We start from the raw sequence: 22,964 nt of genomic DNA on the forward strand, positions 1-22,964 counted from the left end.
TCACAGATCAGTCAACTGTCAAAGTACTGAGTAGCACTATGGTCGCAGGAATCTAGACACAATATAACAGCATATGAGATCGCAGTAGAAGTCTGAATCAGGCTACACCTACAAACGTTCCAGTCAATCACTTTGCAATAAAGGTTTCCCTGCAACTGATAATCGCTCAACTGTAAAGCAATCAGAAAGTAGCACATTGCACTAAAAATTATTTTACAGGAAATAAAAGATAACTAAGGTAAAATACAAAACTTGTCCAATGTAAAAATAAATAAAGAAGGTCCTTGCCCCTGTGCTTTTGAAGGGGATGGCAAAGGTGCAATATGTGTTTTGAAGGAATTATTGTTCACATGTACTAAGCATTTTTAGGCAATTCCTGGATTCCAATATCAATGTTCTGGGGTTTTGTTTGTTCAGAAATCAAGCTATGAAATTCACAGTCACATTGAGAAGGCTGGAAAATAACAGGGAAGAGCAAATTGCATCTACAATTGATTGGCCACAAGCGGTAAAGCGCAATGCTATCTCCCTTTTTGACCTGTGAAAAGTTTTTCCGGTTAATTGAATGCCCCCTAAAGGTTTTATTGATTACAAAATGATTGATTACAAATGACCTCTCCTCTCCCCCTCTAGTGTTGGACACAGTGCTTTGTGATTGCTGAGTTTATCTTATAGTGTCCAGTGTTGCGGAGGATAAGTGAGACTTAAGCTGGCCATACATTAGAAGTTCAAAGCTTGTGATTCTGACTGTGTCACAATTTCACTTGAACTCCCCAGCAGCCCTGGGGACTCACAATTTGGGGTATTTTTGACACACAATGTGTTAACAATAGGCTTACAATCCATTATGCGATCCAGCTGCCGCATACGATTGATTGCCTCACACGCCACAGGAGGTGGGGTGGGATTGTGCAGGAAACTGCGAGTCAAATGAGGGTGGGCGTACGATTCATCGAACAACTGATCGCATGTGCAGAATCTAACTCACGATCTGCACCCAATCACTACTGATCAGACGTGCAGCTCGTATGATCTGAGGATCGACCTCTCGACCTGCACAGCGAACTGATATACCACACGATGGGCACACAATTGATCGCACGACCCGTCAAAATCGTGCATTCCTACATGTCATTCTAGTGTATGGCCAGCTTTATGCTGGCTACACAAGTAAATATGTATCGGTCTGATCTATCTGGTGAGAACAAAAATCTGGTAATGTATGGGGACATTGAAAATCAACCATTTGCTCCCAGAAGCTAGAAAACTGACAAATTGTTCATATAACTTAGTGAAATTAAATGGATTTAACAAATTTTTCTGAATGACCATTGACTGTCCCCATGCATGGCTCGCTATGCTTCGGGCACTTATATATTCCCCCTCCATGTCCACTGGGATGATAAAGTATTGTTCATTTTAGCACCCGCTATCTTTGAAAACCCATGCAGTTTCTCTTCCTTGCCTGGGGTGTTGCTGTCTGCTGTTGTGCTTCAAGCCCAGGGTGGTCTGTATATCAGCACCGATATGCAAACCAGACCTGTGCTAGAAACTCCACAGCAGAAAGCGACACCTCAGGCAGGGAAGAGGAACTGCATGGGTTTTCAAAGATAGCAGGTGCTAGAATGAACACTAGTTAAGTATGAACAAGTTAAATGTCGGTATTTTGACCATCGGTCAATGGTTGTCGGTATTTTGACCTTCTGGATTTTGATTGTAGGTAAATTGACTTCATCCCGATATAACTACAGATAGATGGGGCAGCGTGATCTCTATACACGCTGCCCGATCCATCGGGACTGACATCACAAATGGGAGCCTGCACATTTAGCTGTCACTCACCAGCAGCTCCTAGCACGGTTGTACAGGCGGTCGGCGGATCGCCCATACACACAGCATGATGCACTGATACATCTTTAAGTAAATCGGGCATCGGCTGTGTTGCACAGCTGACGCAATATATCTGTGAATGACGGCGTTCACAGATTTATCAATGGTACACACTGCCCGATAGTGCATCAATATATTGGTTATTCAATCTAACATCCGATATATATCGGGCAGTGTGTACAGAACTTCAGCGATTTGGCCAAATCACTTAGAAATTAAGCACAAATGTTCAGTGTGTATCGCGAAGGCGATGCACGGCCCTCCATGACGCTATCGCCGGTCTAGATCATTAAAGCGTGCAGTATGTATCTAGTCATCGCCCATATTCTCTCTACTGAGAAACAATAGACCCCACATTGCTCTCATCAGGAGCCAGAGGAAGTATTTAAAAACTTTATCCTATCAGTTCAAGTCAATTTGCCAAATTTTCAATTCCAAATGTATTTTTTTATCGTGATATAGGGAATACCAAGAGGGTTCCAGGAAGTATAATGCCCTTCCCTCTACCCCAAGAACACTAACCCTCCATGCAGCCTGATGCTTCATACACTATATCATGGGTCCTCAAACTGCGGCCCTCCAGATGTTTTGAAAAAAAAAATCCCAGCATGCCTTGCCACAGTTTTAACACTCCCTCATAGCAAAACTGTGGCAAGGCATGCTGGGATTTTTTTTCTCACAACATCTGGAGGGCCGCAGTTTGAGGACCCATGCACTATATGATATGCAATGCCACAAAACAATTGACTCTCCAGGTAGTCGCTGAAAGACAGAATTCAGTGATGTTACCCCCGCTGAATATGCAGTCCCTAAGTATACGATTACATTTGACTGCATGTTCAGATGCTAGGGGTTATCATTATTGTGCACATTGTTTAAGAAAATCAAACAGTGTGTCTGTGTGTAAAGTCTATTTTCTACAGATTAGCAGTGAAACCCAGCTACACAGATAAAGTGTGATTTTTTTAGACATGTTTTACACTCGCACTAAATCGCATGTCTAAAAATAGCACATTTCCTGTTAAACCCGCAAATGTAATCGGGTGCGATTTTTTTTTAGTCAGGATTCACATGGGATTGTTTAATTTTTAGTAAGGAAAAGGTGAGATTGTTAGTACTGATAATGTGCGACTTTAGACAATAAAGTGTGATGTATTTAGGAAGAAAAAAAAAGCGGTCGGAATCCCTATGTTCGAAATACCGCCGTAATTCCCGACTGCCGCAATGCCGAGACAAGGGGGGGGCGTGGATCGCCCCCCCCCCCCCCCTCCCTTGCAGGCTCACTGTGCTTGCCTACGCTCGGCACACTATTTTATTCTCCCATAGAGGGACAAAGTGCTGCCATTGCGGCGGTTGGGATTCCGGCCGCATCCCTTGAGCATAACCAGCCCCGGGCTCATTGACACACTTTACATAAGGTCCCCTGGCCCTGGATAGAGTACCTGGGGGAGTGGGAACCCCCAAAAAAGGGGTCCTCCCCAGGCTTCACCCGTCCAAGGTGTCCCAGGACGGTGGATGCTGGGCTGATATGTGTAAAATGACATTAAAAAAAACATCGCTTTTTACAAATCGAACTACAAGTCCCAGCAGGCCTTCCCCGTGTGCTGGGACTTGGTGAACCACAACACCTTAGACTTGTAGTTCGCCTGTAAAAAGAATGTGGTACTTGTGTATTATCACGGCGCCCTATTTGCATATGTACGGCACCATATGAATATCGCATCGCATGCGGGTTTTTGCGTGCAATGCGATTTTCCAATGTAATTTAATCACTGCTCTCTGGCTGTGGGCAGTGCGATTTCATTGCATTGCATGCGATCGCACCGCAAGCAAAATCGCATGCGATCACATGAGATTTTATAGGGTGCGATGCTATTTACTTTACGTCACACTTCTATGAGATGCAATGAGTTTTAGGCACCCCCCCGAAGCGTGGCGAGCCCCGCGAGGAGAGGCGGAACACAACCTCCCGACCATTTCATACCCCCACTATCCACGTCGGCGTGGAGTTGATTATATATAGTGTGGCAAATGCAGCGAGCCACAGAGCCCGAAGCATGTCGAGCCCCGTGAGGGGACGCGGATTACATTACAAGTATTCCACTGCGCTCGCCACGCTTCCTGCTCGGTGGCTCGCTGTGCTCGCCACACTATAGAAAATCAACTCCACGCCGACATGGATAGTGGAGGTATGAAAAGGTCAGGAGGACACGTTCCGCTGCGCTCGCCACACTTCGGGGTGGCGTGGATAGTGGGGGGTGCCTAAAACTCATTGCATCTCATAGAAGTGTATAGTAAAGTAAATGGCATCATACCCTAATAAAATCGCATGCGATGCTATTTTCTTACGCAGAATCGCCCACTAAGCAATTTGTTTAGTGGGTGCCGTGCTAATACACAACAACCAAGAATGTTAAAATAAAGACACACACACAAAGTACAGTATACCTGTCTTTTTGCAAGTCGCCTTGCTTAAGGAATGTCTGGACCTTAATATCGAAGGACTGGTAAATACCTTTAATGGAGAATGGCCTATCTGGACTGATAGCTTTTATTATTGGGACCATAGCAGTTCAAATAGTAATGTAAAAATCTAAAAGTGACCTCACTATTTCACATCAGCATATTGTTGTCCATATTTAAATGTGTGCTAATTTGCTTTCTTCATACGAATGTTTAATGTGGAATATCCCATCTACTAATAAATGCTTAAGTATTATTAAGTATTATCATTAGCAGTTTATCCTTACCAGAGCCATAGGCAAACGCAGGGGTTGGGGTTCTGGTTGCCCGGAAACCCACCTCCTCCTGGCAAGTGCCTTGAAATTATGACAACAATAGCACTGCTATATAATATGATCGATTTAGCTGCCCCCACATCATGCAGTGTAAGGGACACAGCAGAGCTGCTGCACATGCCTAGTGTACCAGCTTCTTCTACCGTATTTACTGTATGTGTGTATCTGAGTCCTCAAACATCGCAATGGACCAGAGAGCAGCTGCCAGGAGAAAGAGACAGGAGCCTTACCATGAAGTGAGAGATTGAGAGCTTAGAAAAATGCAGTACGGGTTCTATTAGGTTTGTGTATTTATTATGTTTAACCTTTTCCTGACCACTTATTTAAATGTTTTAAACAGCCTATACTATAGCCCATCTGTACTGTTAAACATTAATACAGTATTCCATACAGTATCCAAAAAGACCAATTTTCAGGGCTGTTACCCTCCCCCAGACTCCCTTACTTACTCCAATGCACTGCAGAGTGGAAGATTTTAGATTACATGTGGAAACCCCTCTCTGAAAATCCTACATTTTCCACTGAGAGCTGCATCTTTACTTACACTATACTATAATTTCCATAGAAGACTGCCACCATCCATTACAGCAGCTTTGGGTACACTAGGCGGGATGCAGTTAAGATCCCGGCGGTCGGGATCCCGGCATTCAGAATCCCGACGCCGGAATCCCGACCGCCGAAATGCCGACACTTTCTCCCTCCTGGGGTGTCCACGACACCCCTGGAGGGAGAATAAAATAGCGTGCCGAGCGTAGCGAGGCACCGGGCCCGCTGCGTGGCGAGCCCGCAAGGGGGGGGGCGATCCACGTCCCCCCCTTGTCGGCATTTCGGCTGTCGGGATTCCGGCGTCGGGATTCTGAACGCCGGGATCCCGACCGCCGGGATTCAATACTGAATCCCACTAGGCAGTGTGGGTCACTTTTTTTTTTGCTGCTATTTTTTTATTTTATTTTTTTCACATTCTCCCAGTATTCTGGCCCAATGTAATTATTGAAGCGCCAAAGATGTTTTAATGGTACCTGCAGGAGTAGGATAAACAATCCCTGGAACGCTTGATAAGCTGGCTATCTTGGGTACTTATGTATTATCTGGGCTCCCATGTTAAATGCACCCCATTTTTTCATACCCCTACTATCCAACTACGCATGGAGTTGATTTTATATAGTGTGGCGAGCGCAGGGAGCCACCGCGCCCGAAGCGTGGCGAGCGCAGCGAGTCCCGCGAGGGGACGCGGTCTCATAAGAAAAACGGGAGCCCAGATATTACATAAGTACCACACTGTTTATCCTGTCGCTTGAACCACAGAACAAAATAACAGCACAGCACCCAGCTTACGGATGGTGTAATGCAGTGGTTCCCAAACTGTGTGCCGTGGCTCCCTGGGGTGCCTCGGGACACATGCAGGGGTGCCGCGGCTTGGTGGTCCAGGACCAACTCAAACTATTAATGGTTAATTATTTAGGAGCAAAACCAGTGCTGGTGGCTGCCAATCGTGTACAAACAGAAGCAAATTCTGCCCTTTACCACATAACTGCCTCAAGAATCGCATATAAACCCAATCTAATTAATTTTTTTAGGACCTAGGGGTGCCGTGAAAAAAATTCTGATACTCTAGGGGTGCCGTGAATCAAAAAAGATTGGGAACCTCTGGTGTAATGGTTAGCATTACTGACTCACAGCACTGAGATCATGGGTTCAATTCCCACCATGGCCATAACTGCATGGATCACTAGCTCCCATTCACTATTACAGGACTTTCATCAGGCTGCTCCTACCCTATGGAATACCTTCCACACACAATAAGACTCTCTACCAGCCTCCAAACTTTCAAGCGTTCCCTGAAAACTCATTTCTTTAGGCAAGCCTATCATAGTTAAGTTCTACACGCATAACCCTCTGAGGCACTTATGTATTATATAGCTTCCCTTCTGGACCAAGTTATGCAATTACTGGTGCCTGTCCTTGTGTTTCCCTCATATATCCCTACAGACTGTAAGCTTGCAGCAGGGCCCTCACACCTGCAAGTCTGTCTGTTGTTACCCAGTTTGTTCTATCACTGTCTACAACTGTAAAGCGCAACGGAATCTGATGCACTATATAAGAAACTGTAAATAAATAAATAATAACTTAATTAAAACTGTGCAGAGTTTGTATAATCTCCCCGTACTTGCGTGGGTTTCCTCCAGGTACTTCAGTTTCCTCCCACAATCCAAAAATATACTGGTAGGCAAATTAGCTCCCAACAAGCTGCTGCTGGAGGATGCCATCATTAACTTACAAAGGAGGAAATTTATTTATTTTAGTGCAAATGTAACCAGTGGGTTTCCAACACAGCAATTCAATTAACCTAGAAGCAGGTTTCTATTTCCTGTTTTCAGAGAGTGGAAGGAAACAAAAATATATGAAAGAACCTCATGCACACAGAGAAAGCACATACAAGCAAATAGGTCATGACCGGGAATTGATCTCATAAACTCAGCAGTGCTAACCACTACACCACCCATGCTGTCCAAAAACAGTTAAGTCCCATCCATACACACGGTGCAATTAATTTTCTATCGAATCAGGATCGCCGTGTACAAATTTGGTTTGGACTATATAGTAGAGATCTCTACTATATACAATGGAAGTGAGCAGCGCTACAAGTAAAAATATGAATAAAAGCTGAATAAAAAATGAAAGCAGATTGGTGAATCTAGTGCAAAAATTTATTTTATAAACTAAAATGATAGGCTAAGCCAGTGATATCAATAGTACACATGGATGTCCATGCATGCGATTGACATGACTTTAAAAGCTGGATAAAAAGGTCTCACCAAACCGGGCAATGTATTGGAAAGTGGCCAGGAGAGTCCCGACTTTGTATATCCAGAATGGAACAACAACAGTCCCCAATAGCTCAGTCCAGAGGGAGGACCAGATGGAACAACCAGGAGTGGCCCAGGATGACACAAATTACCAACTCCTGCCGCTGAGTAGATGAAGCGGGGTGGTCTCCTCAACCTCTTGAGATCTCTACTATATATATTTCTATTCGATTTTGATGTTGAGTGGCCGCACATTGGAACTGAATGCAGCTGAAAACCGTTAGATTTTTTATTTGATTTTGTCTATATAAGCAAAATCGAATAGAAGCTACACAGAATCGAACCATGTGTAGGCGGCTTTACGCAGATACAAGTTTATTAAAATGGACTTTGCTTGGAAGTTATACTTAAACTTGAGAAGTAGGTTTGCACATAAATATAAGACCGGCAGTGCTTTCCATATGGTCATAAAGGACAGGGTGACACTTTTGCGTGTGAATAGTTTGGACATGTCACAACCCAGCATCTCCTGTATGAGAATGTCACTTTATATACACACACCTATAGATATATACACAGTATACACAGGCCTGGGTTCTGGCCCCTGTGTATCATTGTGAGGCCGCATCTTACCATCCTTCCTCCTGGCAGAGCGATGCACTAGTCACGTCTGCCATCTCCAGTCTCCGTGGCGGCCTCCTCTCCCCGGGTGCACAGCGCTCTCGTTGAGTACAGAAGGCAGCCCTCTCGCTAATATTCGGGTGTCCGGGTACGGTGACACCTCATCTGGACACGCACGTCGCTCACATATGACGTCAGGTACAACAATGGGTGACAGCGAACTACCAGCAAACGGGCAGTCGTTGACCCTCAGCGACCAGCCAACCAAAGCTGAGCCGGTGACGAGTCACAGAGCGACGACGTCATGTGAGAAGCCAGTGCCGCCATCATAGTTAAGGGAAAGGCGCCAGAAAAAGACAAAAGTAGATCAGGTACTGCTGTTTCCAGCACTGTCGGCAGCTACAGCCAGGAGACGTGTTCGGAAATAATGATCTCTGTATGTGCGTGTATATTTTATATAGCATGTATATTCTATTAACAATGATCTGCCTATTTTATTTTCTCATAAATATCACTTTATTCAGCTTCCAATTTGCCCCCAAAAAGGTATTAAGTTTAAAGGCCCATAAACACTGGGTGGTTTTGAGCAGAAAACAGCTCATTTTTGCAGTTTGAGTTGATTTCAGCTGAAAAGCCGCCCAGTGTGTACAGAGCGGCGAGTGCTAATGCGCACTCCGGCGTCATCGCCGTCCACAGCCACTTATCTGGTATTACCAGCAGATGGTCATATGCTATGAACTTGAGCCAAGTTGCGTTATGCATAGTGCATACCTGAGAACGATATGTTATCACTTTTATCAATAACGTTTGATTAAGTTTGGGGTTCTAAAACAAGATTTTATAACATTCTCTTTTCAAGGCAGGATTACTCATTTCCCACCAACAAATTCCATCCCTGTACTTCAGCACATACTTGTTGCTGTGAGACATGTATGAGAACCTGTCCTAGACGATGCTGGGATTGCAGCTCGCTCTTGCAAACTTTCCAAATGAACCGATTTAGGGGGACTATCCTGCCACCCCTCAGTTTGCACATTTTGTGCCACTTTGCAACAGTTTAAGAGGTAATTAACCTGCAGCAGATAAAGTTGCAACAACTGCAGCCAAGTCCCACCCACAGCACAGGATAACAGTGCTGCATCATGTGCCACCCAATGGGTTCAACATCGATGCACGAGTATTACAGTAGGTGCACACCTTTCACCACACATGACGCTCGTGCAATTTGGCGGAGCTCCAATGAGCAGCATACCTCCCAACTTTTGTAGGTCAGCAGGCGGGACGCTGCTGCTGCGCGCCGGAGGCGTGTTGAAATTTTCGGGGGGCATGGCCTATACTCGCGGCTCCCCCGCGAGGCCACACCCCCATTTTGCCGCTATGGGGGCATGACCCAGAGGCTCTGTGAGCCTCTAGCCATGCCCCCAGCCCCCTGGCTGCGGGAATAGACGCTGTGCGCATTCGCACAGCGTTTATTCCCCGCTGCTTAGCAGCTGACAGGGGGGACTCCCAACAGCCCCCCCACACCGCGGGACACTGCCGCCCGCGGGTGGGACAGGCCCTGACAATCGGGACTGTCCCGATAAAATCGGGACTGTTGGGAGGTATGGAGCAGGGCTACATCTGTAGTAGGAATCTCCCTGATTTCACCTAACCCATATTATGCAGCAGCTACATTTTTGGAAAACAAAAGAAGCTAAAAGCAATGTCCAATTGAGTAATTATACCACAGTCTCTCCAGGAAACATCCCATAAAGGATAAATACACAGATAACCTGATCTCCTTAATGCAACAAGAACAATGGGGTAGATGTATGAAGCAGTGATAAGGGAGGAAAAGTGATAATGTTTGTTTTTTAAAAGGGGACAGTTAAGAGCTGATTGACCGGTGATAAAGTACTAGGCACTTTATCACTACTCCTCACTGATCTGCTTCATACAACTACCCCAATGGGCTTAATTCAGACTTGTTCGCTAGGCAGCATTCACTCAAATAGTAGCGAACAGGTCAGTGCCACCCTGCTGAAAGCCTGCCCCCCACCCGTGCAAATGCCTCGGAGAGTGTGATATCACACTCGCCGAAGACATACCCACAGGGGGTCTGCACAAGTGCAAATATGCGCATACACAGACTCCCTACCATTGGAATGAGACCGAATTTGTCCCCTTCAGATTGGGCTTGAATTAGGTCCAATCTCGCCAGGTGTAGTGCACTCAGCACAATTATCCTCTGGCCAGCATCCCTTTAATCCACTACTAGTAAATAAATAAAAAAAAATGTAGAAATAACAGGGGATGCTTACCAGTGGCGGATTCAGGGGGGGGGGCACCCGGGCACGTGCCCCCCTGTCATTTATTTTGTAGCTGAGGACTAGGGCTTTCCAACGAGCCCAGCCCCGTGACTCTAGCCCCCCGGGAACCGGAGATATCGCCTGGCAAACCTGTAACGTTTTTTCCCCATAGGATAATATGGGACCCGTCAATTCCGACCCCCACCCGGTTCCGACGGCTGCCAGTTCCCGCCCTGGCATCAGAAGCTTGTGGTTGATAGCATTCAATTCCAAATCGCTGGGCCTTCAATATGATACCAGGCTGGTCCAAATCTGTCAATCGGTTCCAGAGATATTGCGTGTAAACCGATTTTTTTTTTTAAATGTAATTTCATGGCTGTTCATGATGAGGGCAGATTACTTTGGAACCAAACGTTCCAGTTTCACTGGACCAAAATCATTCAAAGCCCACTCAAAAGTTCTTCAATATAATACTTGTCTCATGTAAATGGGTCAGTTGGTTCCGAAGATATAGCCGGTTAAATAAGATACTGGTTAAAGGGGGGAGGGGTGGTTTTCTCTCCCCCTCACACCAGAAAATGCAGGGACTAGGCTGGTGTAAAAGGGGCCAACCTGGGAATGCATTTTCTGGTGTGAAAGGGGTATTATTTCAAATAGCCGGGACCTGCAGTGCTCTGAATACAGCCAGGCTCTGCCACTGTCAGTGACTATCACTTCTGCCTGGCGGCGGCTGTCCCCCATTTACCACGAGCATGTATTCCCCCTTGGCAATGAGCATGTAATCCCACATGGCAACGAGCATGGAACATCTGGCAATGAGCATGGAACCCTTGGCAATGAGCATGTAGAGAAGCAGCACTTATGTAGCATAATTTTTAATAGGCATTATGGTGTTTGGCATAACACATAATGGACATAATGGCGTGTAACTTAACGTGTAATGGACATTATGGTGTAAATGTTTAATGCGCGCATTTGGTGGACATTGTCCCTGTTTATGAAGTGTATTGTGAATTTTGGCTTAATCTGTGTGGCATTATGTGAATTCTGGCTCAATCCATGTGGCATTATGTGAATTTTGTCTCAATCCGTGTGGCATTATGTGAATTTTGGCTCAATCCATGTGGCATTATGTGATTTTTTTCCCAATCCGTGTAGCATTATGTAAATTTTGGCTCAATCCGTGTGGCATTATGTGAATTTTGTCTCAATCCATGTGGCATTATCTGAATTTTGGCTCAATCCGTATGGCATTTTATGCATTTGGCTCAATCCGTGTGGCATTATGTGAATTTTGACACAATCCATTTGGCATTATGTGAATTTTGGCTCAATCCGTGTGTGTTATTATGTAAATTTTGGATCAATCCATTTGGCATTATGTGAATTTTGGCACAATCCATGTGGCATTATGTGAATTTTGGCACAATCCATGTGGCATTATGTGAATTTTGACACAATCCATGTGGCATTATTTGAATTTTGGCTCAATCCATGTGGCATTATGTCAATTTTGGCTCATTCCATTTGGCATCAATACTAGACCCCAAGTATAATGGGGTCTAGTATTTTGTTGCATAATGTGTAGAAGTTGTATATGGTGTTGACACGCCCCCTGTTGAGTGGCCACACACCCTTTTCTGGAGCGCGCCTTTGGCGCGCGCACAACTACATCCTTCACTTTTGTCGCCATGGTGGGCCTGCATACTTTAAATGCCGGGGCCTATTTTTAATTCCATTCCCACCCTCTCCTGCCGCTCTCTTAGCATGTACACTGGCACCACTAACACCACCCCTCCCCCACCCAAACCCTTTTTTATCATGGTGCCCCCCCTGTCATTTTATCCTGGATCCGCCCCTGATGCTTACTAGTGCAAATATCACCCAAACATTAACCCCTTCCCGACATTTGACGTATATATACGTCATGGTCGGGAAGTACTCACAAGAACCCACAATCACCGTGGGGTGTAAGGGTGACACTGGTGTCACCCCACCTCACCCCGCCCGCCCCCAAAGGCCGTGATTGGTTCGTCGGACCGACGGACCAATCACAGCCATGGAGGGGGGTTTAAACTAACGGTGACTGCACTGCAGACGCCATTCCGGTCTGGAATTGCGTGCAGTGTGGTCACCGTGCCTGGCTGCCGCAGTATACTGACCTGATCCGTGCAAACCGTGCAAAATACTTACCTGATCACTGCCTGGATCTTGCTACTTGTGTTGTGCTGTGTTGTGCTGTGTTGTGCTGCTGCAGTTAGCTAGAGAGAGAGAGATAGAGAGAGATAGAGAGAGATAGAGAGAGATAGAGAGAGATAGAGAGGCCTAGTGACAGAGAGTGCTATATTTTGCTGCAGTGTAATAGAGTTATAGATAGAGAGAGAGATAGAGAGAGAGAGATAGAGAGATAGTGACAGATTGTGATATATATTTTTTATATAACTGACTGCTGCCCCCCCCTTTTGTGCTGATCACTATATCTGAGGTGATCAGCAACTTTTTTGGGGGTGCAGGGGTTTGCTGCAGTGTCATAGAGTGATAGATAGTGATAGATAGTGAGAGATAGAGAGAGAGAGAGAGAGAGAGAGTGATAGAGAGTGCTAAATTTTGTGTCTGCTGCCCCCGCCTTTTGTGCTGATCACTATATCTGAGGTGATCAGCAACTTTTTTGGGGGTGCAGGGGTTTGTAAATTCCTGTCAGTGCTGCAGTGTCATAGAGTGATAGATAGTGAGAGATAGAGAGAGAGAGTGATAGAGAGTGCTAAATTTTGTGTCTGCTGCCCCCGCCTTTTGTGCTGATCACTATATCTGAGGTGATCAGCAACTTTTTTGGGGGTGCAGGGGTTTGTTTTTTAAATTCCTGTCAGTGCTGCAGTGTCATAGAGTGATAGATAGTGAGAGATAGAGAGAGAGAGTGACAGAGAGTGATAGAGTGCTATATTTTGTGTCTGCAGGAAATATATACCTGCCAGTTGCACCAAAGGTTGTGCACCTGCTGCCCCTCACCTTTTTTTTTTTTTTTGAGGGTGCTGTGGGTATTTTTACACACACTGTGATTTTGTGGGTGTCCTGTGGCCACTGTGCGCTGATCAGTGACGTACATCACTGATCAGCTTTTTCGGCACAGGGTTGATTTTTTTTTTTTTTTAATAAATTCCTGTTGCCTTTGAGCGCTGTTCAGTGACGGTCGTTACTGACTAACATCTGTGCTCAATTTTTGGTGCAGGACCTTTTTTTTTTTTTTTTTTTTTTAATAAATTCCTGTTGCCTTTGAGCGCTGTTCAGTGACGGTCGTTACTGACTAACATCTGTGCTCAATTTTTGGTGCAGGACCTTTTTTTTTTTTTTTTTTTTTTTTTTTTTTTTCTGCACTACATACACACTACCTGGTTGAAATAAAGTTTGTACCCCCCCCTACACTATACACGTGTTGAAACATTTCACAACCACAAACACAAAAATAAAAATGGCATCCCAAAGGTCATCCCAAATGTCATCCCAGTCATCCAGAAGAATGTACTCAGCGGAGGAGGCATATGCCATGCTTGCCTCTGACAGTGACACAGCCAGTGAGGCAAGCGGGGAATTTGAAGGATTTGTGTTAACCTCATCTTCCTCCTCTAGTGATGAGGGACCCCCTCAAAGACGCCCCCGTAGAGCAGCTGAGACCCCCCCCCAATGATTGATCCCGTATGGATCCCACCACCAGCCAATTTTGAGCCCCAGGTTCCTGAGTTTTTGGCCATCCCAGGAATCCAATTTGATTCCACAGGTCTCAGAGAAATTGACTTCTTCAAATTATTTTTCTCTGATGATTTTATAAATTTAATGGTGGACCAAACTAATTTATATGCCCAGCAGTTTATTGCTCAAAACCCCACGTCATCATTTGCTAGGTGGACCCCTGTAGATGCAGTAGAGATGATGGCGTTTTGGGGTCTGGTGTTTCATATGGGCATAGTAAAAAAGCCAGAAATTAGGCAATATTGGAGTACAGATGTTCTGTACAGCACCCCATTTTACCGTATGGCCATGACCCGGACTCGTTTTGAGATGATCCTTAAATTTCTGCATTACAGCGATAATGCACAGTGCCCACCCAGAGATGATCCCACCTTTGACCGGCTATTCAAAGTCAGGCCGGTCATTGATCATTTCAGCGCCAAATTTGAGGAGATGTACATCCCCCAACAATTCATTTGTGTGGACGAGTCCCTTTTACATTTTAAAGGAAGGGTTAAATTCCGCCAGTACCTTCCCAATAAGAGGGCAAGGTATGGCATAAAATTGTATAAACTGTGTGAAAGCACCTCAGGGTACACCCACAGGTTTAGGGTATATGAAGGGAAGGATTCAAGTATTGAACCGCCAGAATGCCCCCCCTCCCTCGTAGGTGTTAGTGGAAAAATTGTCTGGGATTTAGTGCACCCCTTCCTGGATAAAGGTTATCACCTCTATGTGGATAACTTTTACACTAGCATCCCCCTGTTTAAGGCCCTTGGTTCAAGAGGTACAGCAGCTTGCGGTACTGTGCGCAAGAACCAAAGAGGCCTCCCAAAAACGCACATTGCCCAAGTAATGAGAAGGGGTGAAAGCAGGGGAATATGCACTGAAAATATGTTGTTGGTCAAATATAAGGACAAGAGGGATGTCCTTATACTGACAACAATTCACGGAGACAGTACCACCTCCGTCCCTGTACGAGGTACCAGTACCCACACCTCAAAACCTAATTGTATCCTGGATTACAATAGGTACATGGGCGGAGTGGATCTTTCAGATCAGGTACTGAAGCCGTACAGTGCCCTGCGGAAAACAAAAATCTGGTACAAGAAGCTGGCCGTGTATATCATCCAGATGGCACTGTATAACGCTTACGTGCTATTCCGTTCTACCGGCCAGAGGGGGACATTTATGCACTTTCAAGAGGAAGTCATAAAGGGCCTGATATTTGGGAACCAGCAGGCAGAGGGCCCCAGTACTTCTAGTACTGGCCCCCGTATTGTACCAGGGCAGCATTTTCCCAACGAAATCCCCTCCACTGCAAAAAAGGGCAGGACACAAAAAAGGTGCAAAGTTTGTTATAAAAGGGGAATAAGAAAGGAAACTATTTTCCACTGTGAAACTTGCCCTGACAAACCCGGCCTTTGCATAAAGGAGTGTTTTAAAATATACCACACATCTATGGATTATTAGGTCCATCAATTCACCGTGCATCGGGGGTCTTGCTAATGCCACATAGCACCCACCATTCATTCCACCTGAATCTGAGCCGCAAAATCCAAAAATCACTCCTTCCCTTCTGAGTCCTGCCATGCACCCAACTGGTATTTTTTGGTCACATATGAGGCATTGCCATACTCGGGAGAAATTGGGGCATATATTTTGGGGTGCTTTTTCTCCTTCAAACCTTGTGAAAATGAAAAATTTTGAGCCAGAACTGCATTTTTGTGTAAAAAAATGTAATTTTGCCCAGTTGTATCAAAATTGGTGAAACCCCTGGGGGTTTGAAATGTACATTATACCCCTAGATGAATTCCCTGAGGGGTGTAGTTTGCAAAATGGGGTCACTTGTGGGGGGTTCCACTGTATTGGTGCTTGGGGGGTCTTGCTAATGCGACATAGCACCCACCATCATTCCACCAGAATTTGTGCTGCAAAATCCAAAAATCACTCCTTCCCTTCTGAGTCCTGCCACTTTTTGGTCACACATGAGGCATTGCCGTACTCGGGAGAAATTGGGGCACAGATTTTGGGGTGCTTTGTCTCCTTCATTCCTTGTGAAAATGAAAAATTTTGAGCCAGAACTGCATTTTTGTGTAAAAAAATGTAATTTTTCATTTTCACTGCCCACTTGTATCAAAATTGGTGAAACCCCTGGGGGTTTGAAATGTACACTATACCCCTAGATGAATTCCCTGAGGGGTGTAGTTTGCAAAATGAGGTGACTTGTGGGGGGGTTCCACTGTATTGGTGCAACATAGCACCCACCATTCATTCCACCAGAATCTGTGCTGCAAAATCCAAAAATCACTCCTTCCCTTCTGAGTCCTGCCATGCACCCAACTGGTATTTTTTGGTCACATGTGAGGCATTGCCGTACTCGGGAGAAATTGGGGCACAGATTTTGGGGTGCTTTTTCTCCTTCATACCTTCTGAAAATGAAAAATTTTGAGCCAGAACTGCATTTTTGTGTAAAAAATGTAATTTTTCATGTTCACTGCCCACTTGTATCAAAATTGGTGAAACCCCTGGGGGTTTGAAATGTACACTATACCCCTAGATGAATTCCCTGAGGGGTGTAGTTTGCAAAATGGGGTGACTTGTGGGGGGGTTCCACTGTATTGGTGCTTGGGGGGTCTTGCTAATGCGACATAGCACCCACCAAAATTCCACCAGAATCTGAGCTGCAAAATCCAAAAATCACTCCTTCCCTTCTGAGTCCTGCCATGCACCCAAATGGTATTTTTTGGTCACATGTGAGGCATTGCCGTACTCGGGAGAAATTGGGGCACAGATTTTGGGGTGCTTTGTCTCCTTCATACCTTCTGAAAATGACAAATTTTGAGCCAGAACTGCATTTTTGTGTAAAAAAATGTAATTTTTCATTTTCACTGCCCACTTGTATCAAAATTGGTGAAACCCCTGGGGGTTTGAAATGTACACTATACCCCTAGATGAATTCCCTGAGGGGTGTAGTTTGCAAAATGGGGTGACTTGTGGGGGGGTTCCACTGTATTGGTGCTTGGGGGGTCTTGCTAATGCGACATAGCACCCACCAAAATTCCACCAGAATCTGAGCTGCAAAATCCAAAAATCACTCCTTCCCTTCGGAGTCCTGCCATGCACCCAACTGGTATTTTTTGGTCACATGTGAGGCATTGCCGTACTCGGGAGAAATTGGGGCACAGATTTTGGGGTGCTTTTTCTCCTTCATACCTTCTGAAAATGAAAAATTTCGAGCCAGAACTGCATTTTTGTGTAAAAAATGTAATTTTTCATTTTCACTGCCCACTTGTATCAAAATTGGTGAAACCCCTGGGGGTTTGAAATGTACACTATACCCCTAGATGAATTCCCTGAGGGGTGTAGTTTTCAAAATGGGGTGACTTGTGGGGGGGTTCCACTGTATTGGTGCTTGGGGGGTCTTGCTAATGCGACATAGCACCCACCAAAATTCCACCAGAATCTGAGCTGCAAAATCCAAAAATCACTCCTTCCCTTCTGAGTCCTGCCATGCACCCAACTGGTATTTTTTGGTCACATGTGAGGCATTGCCGTACTCGGGAGAAATTGGGGCACAGATTTTGGGGTGCTTTTTCTCCTTCATACCTTCTGAAAATGAAAAATTGTGAGCCAGAACTGCATTTTTGTGTAAAAAAATGTAATTTTTCATTTTCACTGCCCACTTGTATCAAAATTGGTGAAACCCCTGGGGGTTTGAAATGTACACTATACCCCTAGATGAATTCCCTGAGGGGTGTACTTTGCAAAATGGGGTGACTTGTGGGGGGGTTCCACTGTATTGGTGCAACATAGCACCCACCATTCATTCCACCAGAATCTGTGCTGCAAAATCCAAAAATCACTCCTTCCCTTCTGAGTCCTGCCATGCACCCAACTGGTATTTTTTGGTCACATGTGAGGCATTGCCGTACTCGGGAGAAATTGGGGCACAGATTTTGGGGTGCTTTTTCTCCTTCATACCTTCTGAAAATGAAAAATTTTGAGCCAGAACTGCATTTTTGTGTAAAAAAATGTAATTTTTCATTTTCACTGCCCACTTGTATCAAAATTGGTGAAACCCCTGGGGGTTTGAAATGTACACTATACCCCTAGATGAATTCCCTGAGGGGTGTAGTTTTCAAAATGGGGTGACTTGTGGGGGGGTTCCACTGTATTGGTGCTTGGGGGGTCTTGCTAATGCGACATAGCACCCACCAAAATTCCACCAGAATCTGAGCCGCAAAATCCAAAAATCACTCCTTCCGTTCTGAGTCCTGCCATGCACCCAACTGGTATTTTTTGGTCACATGTGAGGCATTGCCGTACTCGGGAGAAATTGGGGCACATATTTTGGGGTGCTTTTTCTCCTTCATACCTTCTGAAAATGAAAAATTGTGAGCCAGAACTGCATTTTTGTGTAAAAAAATGTAATTTTTCATTTTCACTGCCCACTTGTATCAAAATTGGTGAAACCCCTGGGGGTTTGAAATGTACACTATACCCCTAGATGAATTCCCTGAGGGGTGTACTTTGCAAAATGGGGTGACTTGTGGGGGGGTTCCACTGTATTGGTGCAACATAGCACCCACCATTCATTCCACCAGAATCTGTGCTGCAAAATCCAAAAATCACTCCTTCCCTTCTGAGTCCTGCCATGCACCCAACTGGTATTTTTTGGTCACATGTGAGGCATTGCCGTACTCGGGAGAAATTGGGGCACAGATTTTGGGGTGCTTTTTCTCCTTCATACCTTCTGAAAATGAAAAATTTGGAGCCAGAACTGCATTTTTGTGTAAAAAAATGTAATTTTTCATGTTCACTGCCCACTTGTATCAAAATTGGTGAAACCCCTGGGGGTTTGAAATGTACACTATACCCCTAGATGAATTCCCTGAGGGGTGTAGTTTTCAAAATGGGGTGACTTGTGGGGGGGTTCCACTGTATTGGTGCTTGGGGGGTCTTGCTAATGCGACATAGCACCCACCAAAATTCCACCAGAATCTGAGCTGCAAAATCCAAAAATCACTCCTTCCCTTCTGAGTCCTGCCATGCACCCAACTGGTATTTTTTGGTCACATGTGAGGCATTGCCGTACTCGGGAGAAATTGGGGCACAGATTTTGGGGTGCTTTGTCTCCTTCATACCTTCTGAAAATGACAAATTTGGAGCCAGAACTGCATTTTTGTGTAAAAAAAATAATTTTTCATTTTCACTGCCCAGTTGTACCACAATTGGTGAAACCCCTGGGGGTTTGAAATGTACACTATACCCCTAGATGAATTCCCTGAGGGGTGTAGTTTGCAAAATGGGGTCACTTGTGGGGGGGTTCCTAACTTTTAGCATCTTATGGTGCCTAGAAACCTACATGGTGCCTAAAAAATAATCTCATAAAAAGGAGGCTCCAAAATCAAGTAGGTGCTCCTTCTATTATGAAGCCTGTGGTTTGGTCACCGTGCACACTAGGGCCACATATAGGATATTTATGAAAACAAAAGAATTGGGGGAATCAATTTTTAGTCACATTTCTCTAGTAAAATGTACTGTGTTCCTTAGAAAAATGTATTAAAATTGCAAATCTGCAAAAAAAAAGAAATTTTGAAATTTCACCTACACTTTGTTTTAATTCCTGTGAAACACCTAAAGGGTTAACAAACTTCCAAAATGCTGTTTTGAATACTGTGAGGGGTGCAGTTTTTTGAAATGGCATCATTTATGGGGGTGTCTCACATACAAGTCCCTCAAAGTCACATCAGAACTGAACTGGTCCCTAAAAAAATCAGTGTTTGAAATTTTCTTGAAAATTTGAGAATTTGCTATTCATATTGTAAGCCTCCTAGTGTCCCAAAAAATTAAAAGGAAGTTGAAATAATGATGTCAACATAAAGTAGACATATGGTCTATGTTAGTTATTCACTATTTTGAGTGGTAAGATTATTTGTCTCACAAGCAGAAAATTTAACATTTTGCAAATCGCTAAATTTTCCATTTTTTCACGATATTTTGGTATTTTTCACAAAAAAACACAGACTGTATTGACGAAAATTTACCACTAACTTGAAGTACAATGTGTCACGAGAAAACAATCTCAAAATCACTGGGATAAGTAAAAGCAAAAAAAAGTTATCCCCACTTAAGTGAGACATGTCAGATTTGAAAAAAATGGCTCTGTCAGGAACGCAAAAACTAGCTCTGTCAGGAAGGGGTTAAGGATAAGGCTTCCGCCAAACTCACCATAACCAATCACATCCAACTTCACCGTTAGTGGCAATGTGGTAGCAGCGGCCATGACACGTGTGTAATCACATTTAAACCTCAATGTGTTTATAGTTCAGTTGTGCCCTTGGAGAAGGTGCTGATGCGCCGAAACAGCTGTTGGGCCAAAGGGAGTTTATTGTATGGGCAGCTCCCTAATGGAATGATAAGTTCATCATGTTTTTACCTGCTTTAATTACATTGATGTTTACCAGTTGGAAATAAGCTTTTCTTTAATACATGGCAAGATGCTTTAAATGGTGGTGTGCTGGTCTCTTTATCCTGGACACATAAGTGGTATATATATATATATATATATATATATATATATATATTACAGGGCTATTTTTCTGCAGGCTCCAGCAGGAACTGAGGCCCTTATTCTAGTTCACTCTTTCTGACAAAATATATATATATATTTTTTTACTTTGAATTTTTATTGTTTTATACCATTTAAAATCCAGTCTTACAGTTACACATATTAAGAAACATGTTTTGCAGAATAAACAACCGTATACACTGGATGACTTACATACATTTACCAAAGGACACATACAATACAAATACATTTACAAAATACTGTACATTAATAGTGCACGCAGTTTACTGTAGGTTTTTAGAAGAAAAAGAAAAAAAGAATACATGGAAGACATAATATACCCGCATCCATTAACTGGAGCAGGTGATTAATGGAATGATGAAAGTACGGTACAATTTTATCATTATCCTGTTTATTGGGGGTAGGTGGGTGGCTTTTTACTCATATGTATAATATTTTATTTTAATATTTACTTCTATCTTGCACATTTATAAATTTGCACAGATTGTTTTAGCCTTTGTACAGCATTATACTCAAATAGTATTATACTCAAAATTATACTAAATTATTATACATTATATAAATTATTATAAAGTATTATACTCAATATTATAGCATTATACACAAAAATTACTTAGTACGGCGCTGCGAAACACTTGTGGCGCCTTATAAATAAAATAATAATAATAATAATAATAAATAGACTTATCCAACTTGACCCGTATATGCATCGTGGGCATTCATCAATTTTCCCCCTCCTCTTTATTTATTTATTTATTTTTATTTTTTTAAGTGCCATTGTGACTATTATATTTCTATTAATTAATCTACTTAGTGCTCTGTGCACAGATAATATAATATAATATCAACAATCCAACAAGATTTTTATTTACTTATACTGTAATTATCATTGTTTAATATTTTATTATTAATATTATAGTAGGCCATTTCTATAACTAGACTCCGACCCAGTGCTCTGTGCACAAAAAATACAGTGTCAATAGTTCATCAAAATTTTTATTTACTTATATTATGATTATCTGTCATTATTTACTATTATAATGACCCACTTGTGCAACTGGACTCCAGCCATTTGTGCCAAATTTTTTTATATGTGCATAAGTTATTTCTACTCAGATATATATACTTTTCTTGTGAAACAGTGTATTTGACCAATGCTATCCACGACACATAGGGCAGTATTCAATGAAAATATTCTCCGTGCACGGCGAGCATTTTTTTTTGCTCGCCGTGCACTCTCCGTGATTTTGCGGAGATTCTCCATGTTTGGAGATTCTCCGTCACGGGACTTTAGTGAGTATTCAATGCGGCTGATACTCGCCGCCCCTCGCGGCGAGTATCAGCCAATCCGGAGAATGAGGTGACATGGGAGGAGGGCGGGAGAATGATTTCCCGCTCTCCCGTCCCATATAAATAAATTCTCTGCTGCGCACTCTCGCCGTTGGAGAACTGCAGAGAGCAGAGAGCAGAGAGCAGTTGTTCAGCACCTACTAACCTACCTGAATTCAGGAGCCTACGCACCCCCGGAGAGAGGAGAGGAGAGGAGAGGAGTGGAGTGGAGTGGAGTTTGGAGTGTGGAATTGGTTTTTTTTTTTTTAGGTGAGAAATCTGTGTAGTGTTATGTCGGCTGCTATGGGGGTTTTGGTTTCACTTTAGGGGGGCTATGGCAGTTGTGCATTGTGTGATCAGTTGATATTGTTTTGTTGTTTGATTTTGCTGATTTTTTTGGCTTTTATTGTCATGCTGCATGCTTTTTTGGGGTCTTAGGGGGTGCCCAGCTTGCTTCGGGCGTGGCCCTGGGTCCCCCTTTGCAAGGTTTTTTTTTTTTTTTAAATGGTGCTTTTTTTCTTGCAAAGTGCATTTTTTCTTTAAAGCATGCAGCATGGCTTTTGGGGGTGGGGGTGGGTGCCCCCCTCTCCTGGGTGTGTGATCTGACCTTGCATGGGGCTTTTGGGGGTGTAAATGTGTTTCAGATGTGTTTTTCATGTTTTTTTTTTCCACCAAAAGTCATGCTGCATGCTTTTTTGGGGTCTTAGGGGGTGCCCAGCTTGCTTCGGGCGTGGCCCTGGGTCCCCCTTTGCAAAGTTGGGTTTTTTTTTTTAAATGGTGCTTTTTTTCTTGCAAAGTGCATTTTTTCTTTAAAGCATGCAGCATGGCTTTTGGGGGTGGGGGTGGGTGCCCCCCTCTCCTGGGTGTGTGATCTGACCTTGCATGGGGCTTTTGGGGGTGTAAATGTGTTTCA

The 22,964-nt window shown here is 43.8% G+C and overlaps 1 protein-coding gene across 1 annotated transcript in view; it reads right to left on the reverse strand.

Annotated features, from left to right (window-relative positions):
• Positions 1-8,382, reverse strand: part of TDRD3 (tudor domain containing 3) — a 240,430-nt gene extending 232,048 nt beyond the window's left edge. Inside the window, exon 1 of the mRNA XM_083168890.1 lies at positions 8,129-8,382. Coding sequence (XP_083025016.1) covers positions 8,129-8,172 — 44 coding nt within the window. The 5' untranslated portion in view covers positions 8,173-8,382. The remainder of the gene's footprint in view (positions 1-8,128) is intronic.
• Between the last annotated feature and the right edge of the window lie 14,582 nt (positions 8,383-22,964).

Source organism: Crinia signifera, chromosome 2, assembly GCF_055691185.1.
Source record: "Crinia signifera chromosome 2, ASM5569118v1, whole genome shotgun sequence".
NCBI classification, from domain to species: Eukaryota; Metazoa; Chordata; class Amphibia; order Anura; family Myobatrachidae; genus Crinia; species Crinia signifera.